We start from the raw sequence: 11,889 nt of genomic DNA, 5'->3' as shown, positions 1-11,889 counted from the left end.
ACTTGTTACTGAATTAACCAGCATATATATACTTTTAACAGCTCCATAAGTAATTTTGGGGTGTACCCAGGGCTGAGAACCCCTAGTCCAGATAATCACTTCATCCTGTCAGGCCTCACAATGTCTATATAAAAAAAAAAATCACAAGAGTGACAACAATTATCCCCATCCCATCTTCTTATAAATATTTATTGGACACATCATTACCATTTTATAGCTAATTTGTATGATGGCACCACTGGTCGGGGTGAATGACAGAGAAAAGGCAACTGGCATAGGGACAATGTCTCTGCCCTCTGTACACTTATTTGGGAAGGGTTTCTCACTGTTCGTCATGCCTGAGAAGCATAGATTAGTATTTTCTGACTTGTCCATCACAAACCCTGGAGCCCTACACAAGAGGGTTACTTTCTCTAATCCTAATTTGGCTCATTCATAAAATTAGTTGATTGAAATCAGAAGACCTTGCTGATGTGATTGTAAGATTCTGTGATTATTTTCTTTCGTTCTTTCTTTTTCTTTCTTTTTTTTTGAGACAGAATTTCAAGTTGTCACCCCGGGTAGAGTGCCATGGCATCCTAGCTCACAACAACCTCAAACTCTTAGGCTTAAGCAATTCTCTTGCCTCAGCCTTCCAAGTAGCTGGGACTACAGGCACCACTACAGTGCCTGGCTATTTTGTTGTTGTTGTTGTTGCCATTGTTATTGTTGTTTTTTTAGCTGGCCTGGACTGGGTTTGAATGTGCCAGCCTCAGTGCCATGTGGCTTGCACTCTACCCACTGAGATACGGGCACCAGCCTGTGATTATTTTCTTAATTCACCAAATTTTATTTAATAGAAAACAAAGCCCTAATATTCTGCAGGCTTATAAAATGTTCTTTTTACTTTCATTTGATTTGCTATATAAAAAGGCCAATGATTGATGACTTTGTTTTGTTCCCTTCTTCCTACAACACATCCCTGATCTGTAGAAGATTTGTTAGCTGAGGTATAAAATTGTGATCCCCTTACAGTGTAAAGCTCACTGCTTGGCTGGGAACCTGGTGCTTTGGGAGCCTGAAGTGGAAATTAGTAAGTATACAAACAAGAACTTCCCCGTGGCGTTTGGCTTGGACCTCTGTATATCCCTAGACAGCAGCAAAGCTAGTAGCAGATGGGAAATCATTTATTTGGTCATTCTTTATGCATTTGCTTTTTTTCATTCATTCATTCCACACACACATTCTAACAAATACGCAGATTAGGCATCAATTTTTGTGCTAGGGTAGAGTGTAGAAGGAGACAGATGCCGTGTAGGCCTTCAGGAGCATTTTGGTCAACCATAGGGACAAATTTAGTTAGTTTTTCAAATGGAATTCCACTGATGCCTAATGGCCATGAATTCCTGGGGTTTTTTGGATTTTATGTGTACATTTCAGTGATTCTCAAAAAAACATAAAATAGTCATATTCTGAACCAGCTAGAAGATGACCTAATAACCAAGGATAAGATCTCTCAAGGCCCAGATTTTGGTTTTTCATTACGGTCATGTTGGTATCACATATCACCAATTTAGTTGCTATTGGATAAGAAGAAAAAAAACAGAGCAAGCCTCATGTTCAGGGAATACAAGATCTTGCCTACATGGGGACCAAAGAACAAATGCCAAAATAATGACTATGCTTTTAACTAAATAGAGAAAAGCAGTAGGGCCATGTCATGATGCCAGGCTCAGAAGACACCCAGACAAAGTCCTGGGTGCCATATTTATATTATTTAGTTTGAGCAAATCATCATCCTTCATAGTGCTTAGTTATGCTCTGTTGTGAATGATATCCATTTTGTAATTTTATTTGTATTTTAAAATTTGCTTTGGTTTTAGAATTTTATGGAAGTGATGGGTTTATCTAGATTTGTATTGGTACCTAATCAGTCATGCTAGTATAAAGGTAATTCGTGTCAACAGCAGGGATTTGGAAAAGCTTCCTTACTTTAAAGGGGATCAGTGTATTACTTTAGATTGACAAGTACTTTTCTAATGTGTCGCACTGTACTATGGTCTGTGTTTAACTAGTTCATCCTGCCATTAGCTTGAAAGCTCTTGGACGGCATATCCACCTCTTGCTTGATTTTGATCATCCGTGTGGTGTTTCTTAAGTAAGTTGGCAGATAACAATTAAAATTGCCTAACTCACAAGGACTAACTAATTTATTTATAAAACGCTCTTTTTGCTTTTATTTCATTTTGGTATGTAAAAAAGGCTAATGATTGATGATTTTGTTTTGTTCCCCTCTTCTTAAAACATGGCCCTGATCTACAGAAGACTCGTCAGGAGCTGAGATGTAAAATCATGATCCCCTTACAGTGTCTAGCTCACTGCTTGTCTGGGAACTTGGTGCTTTGGGAGCTTGACGTAGAAATTTGCAAGTAAACAAACAAGAACCCTCTAGTGAGGTTTTCACTAGATGATCACTGGTTGAAGATTTCTGAATTGAGTTGAAGCTTGAGCTCTGGGTCCACCCGGACTCCTTTTAAATCTTAAACAGGGATACTACTTTTGCCACTGACTATGTTGCAGTACAGAATGATTGCATTGGAGTTTTTTTTTTTTTTTTCTTTTACCTTCCCAGATGAATTGCCTGAATGGAATTTTTACACTATTAAGATGAACTGCTGGTGTTAATTCATTTGCTTGAGCCACTCTAAATTTTGCCTTCAGCCTTTTGTGAGGTCCTTAAGTGTCTCCCTCTCAAAGAGGTTGGAATTCTAAGAGCCATTTGGAAAATGACTTCCTGGGAATCCCTTTCCTCGAGTCTGTGTGTGGGTCTTGGTACACATCAAGAGAGATGGCTGCATAAAATGAGAGAACTTGGAGCAGCATCCAGAGCAGCGCCTTTTGTCCAGAGGAAGCAGATTTTTAGAGTTGTCAGGAGAGTGTAAATGTACAGACAGCAGCCAGCCATATCTCTTCATCAGTTGATTTTTCTTCTTTTTTCTTCTCTCAGCAGTTTAACGTGAGTGCTTCTCTCTTGCCTCGTTTATTTCAGATGCCTCAGGAACAGTACACACACCACCGGAGCGCCATGCCCGGCTCCGAGGGGCCACAAGTATACAAAGTGGGGATTTACGGCTGGCGGAAAAGATGCTTGTATTTCTTTGTCCTACTCCTCATGATTTTAATCCTGGTGAATTTGGCCATGACCATCTGGATTCTCAAAGTCATGAACTTCACAATTGTAAGTAAAACCATCCAGGTTTGTTTGGTTCTTGTTGGGGAAAGGGGAAGCTCAGGCCAAGACGCTGAAGGGATGTGGAAGAGTGATGGGAGGGGCATTCAACGTATCCTACAGCCTTGTGTTTTGGGGAAAAGCATTTCCGTTCAGACCAGTTATGGGCGTTGACTTCTGTCTAATCTCACTTCTTCAGAGACTGGCAATCCAGTTGGGGGACATTTCTCTCCTTTGTGACCTTTTGTGGCTTTCTCTCCATTTTGATAACTGTACCTTTGTATCGTATGGTTTTCAAGCACTTTGAGTAAATGACATAGGAAGAAGTAGGGATCAGTTCCAAGTATTAAGTTTTCCCCAACTGTACTAGTGATTTTAAAAGGTTTCATGAGGAGGAAGTCAAAACAGCTTAGTACAATGAGGCTTTGACCATATTCTAAGAATCTAAACTGTCTCTCTGCACCTGATCATCCATCATTATGGTTAGAGAGTTTCCACAGCTTTTCAGCAGGCAGTCCTCTCTGTCATAGCATGGATAAGATGGAAATGATAGGAGTGTCACTATATTATATTTTTAAATGAATTTGTCTTTATGCTTCTTTGAAGAAATTCTTGCTGTTGGTGCTTAGCAGATTGGGCATTTACTGTTGATGTTTAAGTGAAGAAAAGTACAGACAGAATGACTTTTGGAGCAACTGAGATTCTTTTTTCCTTAGAGATTCTGTTCTGCACTAGCAATATAAGTAATTTAACTTATTAATGAGAAGAAAACAGCCTTTAATCTGCTGCACTGAGAATGCTTTCCTTTCTTGTTTTGATGAAACAAAGTAAGTAGACTAACAACAAAAACAGCTCCTGTTTGATAAAGCAGCTTTCCCGTTGGCTGGGCTTGGTGGCTCAGGAGGCCAAGGCAGGAGGATCACTTGCAGCCAGAGTTTGGAAATCAGCCTGAGAAACAGAAAGAGAACCTATCTCCAGACATACAATTTTTTTTTTTTAAATTAGCTGTGTGTGGTGTCATGTGCCTGTAGTACCAGCTACTCAGGAGCCTGATGCAAGAGAATGGCCTAAGGCAGGAAGATGGCTTGAGCCCAGGAGTTTAAGGCTGTGGTGAGGTATGATGATATCCCTACACTCCAGTCTGGGGGATGGAATGAGACCCTGTCTCTAACAAAAAAGAAAGAATGACAAGAAACACGGCCGTAACAAAGTTAGCCTAAGGTTTTTATGTGATGGTCTCATGATACATAGTGAATATTTGCCTTTTCTGAATTATGACGTTTATTTTTATCCTTGGCACCATATATAGGCACAGTCAGACTTCCTGGCCTTCACTTGGGCAGCTTTTCTGCATAGACTGCTTTTCTCTGTCTTCCCTGCCTGGTAAAACCCCTCCATGATGCTCCTGTGTCTCTGTTTATCTCCTATTATGCCTGTCATTCCAGATGATCATTTTGACATTTTGTTTCCCACACAGACTGTTTCTGAGGACAGGGCTGCCTCTTTTCTGTGTGTGCCTGTGTTCGTCACTCGTGGTGGGGCTTGTTCATGCTTGACTTAATTAGAACTCTATAAACCAAGGTTGTAAACACTGCTTCAGGCACTAGGATGGCTCCTTTTTAATACTTGGGGTTAAAGTTACCTTAATAGAACAGATTTCCATCTTGGGGTGGGGGAGTTCAGTTCCTTTGAAAAATACAGAAAGCATCTGTATTACAATAGTAACTTTCTTTTTTTTATTGTTGGGGATTCATTGAGGGTACAAGAAACCAGGTTACACTGATTGCATTTGTTAGGTAAAGTCCCTCTCACAATCATGTCTTGCCCCAACCAAGACCCCACCCTCTTCCTCCTTCCCTCTCTCTGCTCTTCCTTTCCCCCACCCCTCCCTCCTTCTTTCTCTCTCTGCTCTCCCCTTCCCCCACTCTCACCATGTCATTAATTGTCATTAATTGTCCTCAAATCAAAATTGAGTACATAGGATTCATGCTTCTCCATTCTTGTGATGCTTTACTAAGAATAATGTGTTCAGTAAGTTTCAAAAATTATACTGGTTGGTTTCCATGCGTTCACAAGGGTCCAAGGTGACATGTTCTGAGTATTGGAGTACACTCGATTCTGTTTCAAAATCAGACTTCACAAACTCTTTTTTGAACCTGGATGTTCTTTGTGAGCATTCAGAATTCACAGAAGTATTTAAGCAGAGAAGAAAGATATGATTATTTTTATATTCTGGAGAACTTGTGCAGGTGAGGACAACAGAATGGGGAAAGTTTCTTAGAGCTGAGGGCCATAGGGTGCCCAAGGTCTATTTGGTCCAGAGTCAAAGTGACCACAATCGCCATCTCTTGATACGCATGTTCTGTAATGTTCCTAATTTGTATTTCAAAACATGTTAACTAGAAGAGCTTCTGCATTGCACTATTAAGTAGGAGCAGACTGAACTAGATAGTAGTAGCATGGGGAGGAAAGAGACAAAAGACATTTAAAAGATGGGATTGACGTACTCTGACTGATGTGAGAGTTGAAGAATCAGAAGATATTTCAGAAGATTCCCAGATTTGGGGTGATTACATGATTGAGTGGTAGAGCCCAAAAAGCAAATAGAATGTATTAACTTTCCACTGGAATTTAGCTGGAACTCGGGTATCTCCCTAATCCTCTACTTGAGGCTAATCTCCATTTTTGTTGGGGGGGTTTTTGTTTGTTTTTTACTGAGTTTAGTATGAATTTAATTTAGAAAACCTGAAAGATATAGGGATAAAGGATGGAAAATTTGGGCTCAAACTTTGCTAACTGTGTTATTATACAAATATGGCTTCTGAAGTCTGTTTTATCTGGCAAGCTTAATACAGGTATATGTAAATGTATATTGAGCCTCACTTATAGGACATTAAGGGAATAATCTATATGAAATTGGCTCTTTCCTGTAGTTAACTAAATTGATTGCCAAAGTTGAGAATTTTGATAGCTTTACCAAACCAAGTACTTACTGAGGTAAGAGTAACGCTGTGATTAGCCATAATTGATGCTTTATAGCAGTAATGCATTTCAGCAAATAGAACTGAAGTGTTAGAAAATTGGTTTGCCCTGAAAGTTAAAAGCACATTTTCCATCAATCACAGCATAAAACATATTCTTTTAGAATTATAATTCTATTACACAAATAATAATTTACTGACAGGGAAGATCTGGGGGGAAGAATGAGGTATTAAGCAATATTGTATTGGAAGAAGAGCCAAAAAAAAATCAAGGAGATAGCAGTAAGTCATTTTATGCAGAGATTTAAAAGAAAATCATTGATAGGAAGAAGTCACTATTTTTGTATCCTTGGATCATTCAATAATTTGGGATTTGGGAAAGCTCACACTGTAATCCAACCCTTGAGTAATACAAAACAAGAGAATGATGTCATCTGAAAGTATTTCTGAAGACTTGGTGATTTATCCACAGTTGACTATCTGGAATTTTACTTTGTTGTGAGACTTGTATTCTGTGCCATCCCCAAGGATCTGTGCTGGAAGAGTCCTTTCAGTCTAGCAATCTGGACTATCATCCAATCAAGTTTGCTTTGTCTCAGAGGTAAATCAGAAGAAAAATTATTTTGCTTTCCGCTGCTCTTAGCAGCGTATCTTGGTGTTCATTGCTAGACAGGAGATCAAGATTACGCTTTTCAATTTTCTCCTACACTAAAGCGTGTGCAGTTTACCTACACTGTAAATGCTCATAAATTAACTTATCTGAATTTATCACATGCTGTGCGATACCAGAGAACCAGTATTTGTTAAGTGTCTCTTTTCTGCTAGCCATTGTTCATGGCCCTTAAAAAATTGCTCATTTAATTTTCAAACAACTCTACAAATTAGGGGTTATTTCTCCGCACTGTACTAAATAAATGAAAACCCAAGTCTCAGAAGGTTTTGGCTTACTGAAAGACACACAGCTCATAAGTGAAAAGCTGGCATTTGACTTCTTAGCACAAATCTTTCCACTACAATCTACCTCCTCCTAATTGATGTACTCATCTGGTTTTTCAACAAAATTCTGAACCTGACAAAACGGCTTATTATCTTTGCCACACACCCACCCTGTGTCATCAGTTCCAAATTTCTTCTCCTCTGAGGATATTCATTGGCATTTTCAGCTTAGAGTAATTCCTGTTCCAGTAAAACCTCCATAGCTGACCACCTCCCTATGTTGACCATCTCCTTAAATTGACCTGATTTTCATAGACTGACCATGCACCACATCTACGTATCACTACAGTAGGCCTGGTTTCTTATATTGACCACCTCTGTATGTTGACCAGTTTGATACAGTTCCCGGATGGTTGACTTACAGAAGTTCACTGTAGTTCCTGACATTTGGTCTTCATCTCACTTCTCTTTGCATTGTAGCTGAGAACCTGCTCCTTGCACTGTTTTTGAGTGTCCTCTTGTGTTAGTATAATAAACATTTAATACAAACTTAATATTTAATTATAGGTTGGTGTGAAGACTCCATGAGTTAATTCACTTTAGGTATTTTTAGCAGCGTCTGACATGTGGGAAGAGAGTCTTGGCAACAGAAAGTCACGAGAGACCCTCCATGCCAGTGTAGTAGTTAAGAGCTAAGACCCTGAAAGAGTCCAAGCACAATGTTAGGTTCTGCTACTTACTGTGTGATCTTTGACAGGTTTCTCAACCCCTCTGTGTTGCTGCTTCCTAGGAGTAATAACAATATCTACCTTTAAGATCCTTTTGAAGATTAGAAGAGGTTATGGGCATATAGTAAAAGCTTTCTAGAAGTGTTTGCTATCATCATTTGTTGGTTTTCCTATGCCAGGCACCATATTGTTGCAATTTACTGGTTATTTACTGTTAAAGACATTTTTGACCTAATTCTTATTCTAATAGATACTATTATGATACCAATTTTCCAAGGGAGAGAGGCTCTGTAACTCAATTTGAGAGCACACAGTTATAAGCAGCAGGGTAGAGATTTGAATCCAAGCTGTCTGACTGGAGCCTCATCTGTTAGCTAGTCTGACATATTTGGGGGCAGTGCTGAAAGTGTTAGAGGCTGCATACCTAAACTGGCCGTGAACTATATTCCCCTTCTCTTCTGAACACAGCATAAACTTGAATAAGTTGAACTACGTGTCTCCTTCCTGTTTGGACACTATGTTATCTTTTGGTCTTTCCCTTGGCCTTGTGAAGTCTTATTCTCTAGAGCAGTGATTTTCAACTGATGTGCATGGCACACTGGCGTGCCATGAGAGGATCTTAGGTGTGCCCCCCAAATTTTGAAAGAGCATTAATTAAATTATTTTTGAAAGAAGGTCAAAGCACAGTATTTTTTATTTTTACTTTTTTTTGGATCAACCTAATTGAAGTGTGCCATGGAAGCTGAACTATAGGTTCAAGTATTCCCGTGAGATTAAAAACAAGAAAAAAGGTTGACAAACACTGCTGGAGAGGGCTATTGCTTTTGCTAATACTGTCTAGTAGCTCAATCCCAATAACCTGGCCTCAGAGACCGAAACAACCACAGCATTGATCATCTATCTACACAATTACTTAGCACAAGTGGTTATTAACTGGCAAAACTGAAAAGGCTTAGCAGCCATCAGTAGGTGGTGTGATCTCTCACCCCAGTGCCTGTAAAATTAGATGAGACAGGAACCTTCAAGGTCACCCCCATCAGGTTTCCTTATTTTGTGGATGATGGAACTAAAGTGAATAATGAAGTTTTCTGAGCCAGCTTGAGCACCCCAGTGACCCTGGAAACTTCTCAGGAGCGGGGACCATACTGTTTGCATTTTTGTAGCCCCGCTAGTGCCTGCAGTACAATTAGTTTTCAATATGTGTCTGTTAATTATGAATTACCTTTGTGGATAACTTTGTGCCAAGTCCCTGGTCAGTGCTGGCCACATGGTAGGACCTCAATAAATGCTAGCTACCTGTTACTATATTATATTGATAACCTGACTTCCATTTCTTTTATCATTCCTTAAAGATTACAAAATCCAAACCATTGTCACTTGTGATCATGTAAGAAATAATGTCCATTTAATAGAGACTCGTACAGAACTTACTTTGTCATTTTCACATATCATAATCATAAAAGCCCTATGAGGTGGGCACTGTTGTTCTCCACATTTTATGAATGTGGATGCAGAGGCTCGGAGTTGCTGATCCGACGCTACCCAGTTGGTGAGCAGCGCAGCTGGGATGAGCTGCAGGGAGTCTGGCTCCAGAGCCGCTGCTCTCCATCAGGACCCTATGCTGCCCATTTTCCAAGTGCTATTTTTCACGAAGACAAATTGAATTTGTTCAGTGCAATGTCTAAACATGATTTATTTACCCTAAAGTAAGATAAAGATCCACTGAGGGTCAGAGGAAGGGATTCTAATACTTGTAAATTGGACACAGTGTAACACAGTAAAAGCCAGAGCGAACGGCCAGTGTGTTCCATAACTCAGGACACTGACACATCATCTGTTTGGGGAAGGCTCAGGGAACTGTGACCCAGTCAAACTAACTCAAGTAGAGGGCAGTGAGGATACACATGCAGCAGGAAGAGGAGAGGGGACCCAGGAATGTAAGACAGTGTGCGAGCGTGGATGAACCTCACAGCAGTGGGACCCAGGGCACCGTCAAGAGCTGAGACCTCTCTGCAATTCCCTTCCTCTGGCTTTCTTGGACCAAGTGGCATCAGTCTTGCCTCAGCAGACCCTCTCTTTGCAGGCCAGGTTCCAGCTACTTCTTCCTTTGCTACTAATAAATCCTCTGTTTATTTATGTTTTCTGTTTTCTTACAGCCTTCATCTGCCTTTGACTTTTGTCTGCCTTTGCGGGAAATTTCAGTAAATTATCTTTTACTGACACCTCTGCCCAGTGTAGTCTCTTGCTATTTCCCAGGTGAATTCCCCAAAGGGGAGCTATACTGGCCTAGGAGATTTTGCACATCACTTTGTGGTTTGCTTACATGCTCCTAGACAGGGTCAGATGGACTATTGCCTATGGCCTGGGAGGGCAAGTTCACCTTTTCTGGAGTCCTGTTACCTGTGCGGCTGGTCTGGACTTCCTTATTGTAAGAGAAATCAGGATTCACTTGAAAATCATATTCACGGTTGATCTTCTATCAACATTGCTCTGTTTCAGACTTTTTATTTTTCTCTAATGTCCTCCCAGTATAAGCCAATGACTCCTTCCTCTGTGCTTTGCTGTGCCTATATTCCGTTATTTTCCTGTCTCCCTACTAGGCTAGAAGACAGTAACTTTAAACTATTCATCTTGTATCTATATGCAGGGGTCCTCAAACTTTATAAACAGAGGGCCAGTTCACTGTCCCTCAGACTATTGGAGGGCCGGACTGTGGGCCAAGCAGGACAGGCAGCAGCGGCAAAAACACCTGACGGGCCAGATAAATGTCCTAGGTGGGCTGCATGTGGCCTATGGGCCGTAGTTTGAGGACGCCTGACAGCTTTAAGCACCTTGCTTAATACATAGTAGATATTTAGAATATGTTTATTGAAAAAGTGAATAAGGGAAAATTATGAATAAGCAGCTACTTTAAATTAGAATTATAAAGCTAGGTTAATAGAACTTTATATGGCTTTTAAAATGAAGTATTAGTTGATTTATTAAGGTAGACAGATCATAAATGAGATGAGTGTTTGAATTTGATTTTGAAAGGTATTTTTAATATAGACACTCCTGTGTATCAACTACCTGCTATATTTTAATTATATGGGAAGAGAAGGGTAAGAGTGGTATGTGAAATAGATTAGAAGCAGGAGACTTCATCCTAGTTAATATGCAAATTTGCTTAACAAATGAGAGAAAATGGTATTATTGGCTTTAGTTGCAGTTGTCATTTAACGCTGTTAATGAATCTATGGTGTGTTGGGGTAGCCTCTGCCTCAGTGTGGATGCAGCTTTGCTTGGGGACCTGGAAGGGCTTCCGATACTGAGAACATCATGCTTCCATCTCTCAGTGATTTTGATTCTTGTGATCACTTTTAATCCATTAGCTTAATCCATCCATCTGAAAAATTGCCAAAATGTTATTTTTTGAAGCAACATAAAAATTGCAATGCTGAAATACAAAAAACGAAAATTCATTTTATTCCACGGTCAAGTCCTAGGGTATGGGTCATTTTGGTCTGAAGCATCTGGCATTTTATACCTTTTGAAGAATATAAGTCATAAAGGATGATTTTGATATTATGATTGTTACACCCTGGCATGAATCAAGACTGGTATATGATTATCCAATTTGTTGGGCAGATTTGCTTCCATTGGTATTTCTGTATCACACTGTTTGGTGTGCTATGCTTTGGGTAGAAACCAAATATTATAAAAATGCTGTATTCTAATAATTTGCTAAGGATAAAACCATATGCACAACAGTAATGCCTTTTTTAAATGACCTATATTTCAAGGAAGTAGAAAAGAAGAAATTAGCTTACTCTAGAAGGCACTAGAAGATTCTTGAGTCTTAAAGGATAAATAAGACCTTTTGAGTTGTGGTTAAAGCAGAGAAAGTAGCACGGTTACAGCCTGGAGGTGGGCAAGTTGCACATGATTTGGAAGCCTCAGACATGGTGGTTCTAGTACTGAGAACTCAGGCTGCTGACGAGGAAGGAGAGGCTGGGGAAGGAAGAGAGAGGAGCTGACCCTGGACAAGTCAAACAGA

The 11,889-nt window shown here is 39.9% G+C and overlaps 1 protein-coding gene across 1 annotated transcript in view; it reads left to right on the top strand.

Annotated features, from left to right (window-relative positions):
• The window catches only part of SGCD (sarcoglycan delta), a 404,526-nt gene that overhangs the window by 21,381 nt on the left and 371,256 nt on the right, over positions 1 to 11,889 (top strand). Inside the window, exon 3 of the mRNA XM_003782008.2 lies at positions 3,029 to 3,217. Coding sequence (XP_003782056.1) covers positions 3,029 to 3,217 — 189 coding nt within the window. The remainder of the gene's footprint in view (positions 1 to 3,028; positions 3,218 to 11,889) is intronic.

The sequence above is a fragment of the Otolemur garnettii genome, unplaced genomic scaffold, assembly GCF_000181295.1.
Source record: "Otolemur garnettii isolate 467f Iridium unplaced genomic scaffold, OtoGar3 scaffold00003, whole genome shotgun sequence".
Lineage (NCBI taxonomy): Eukaryota > Metazoa > Chordata > Mammalia > Primates > Galagidae > Otolemur > Otolemur garnettii.
The sequence above is the reverse complement of the archived record's forward strand: the minus strand, read 5'-3'. Positions and strand labels throughout refer to the sequence as shown.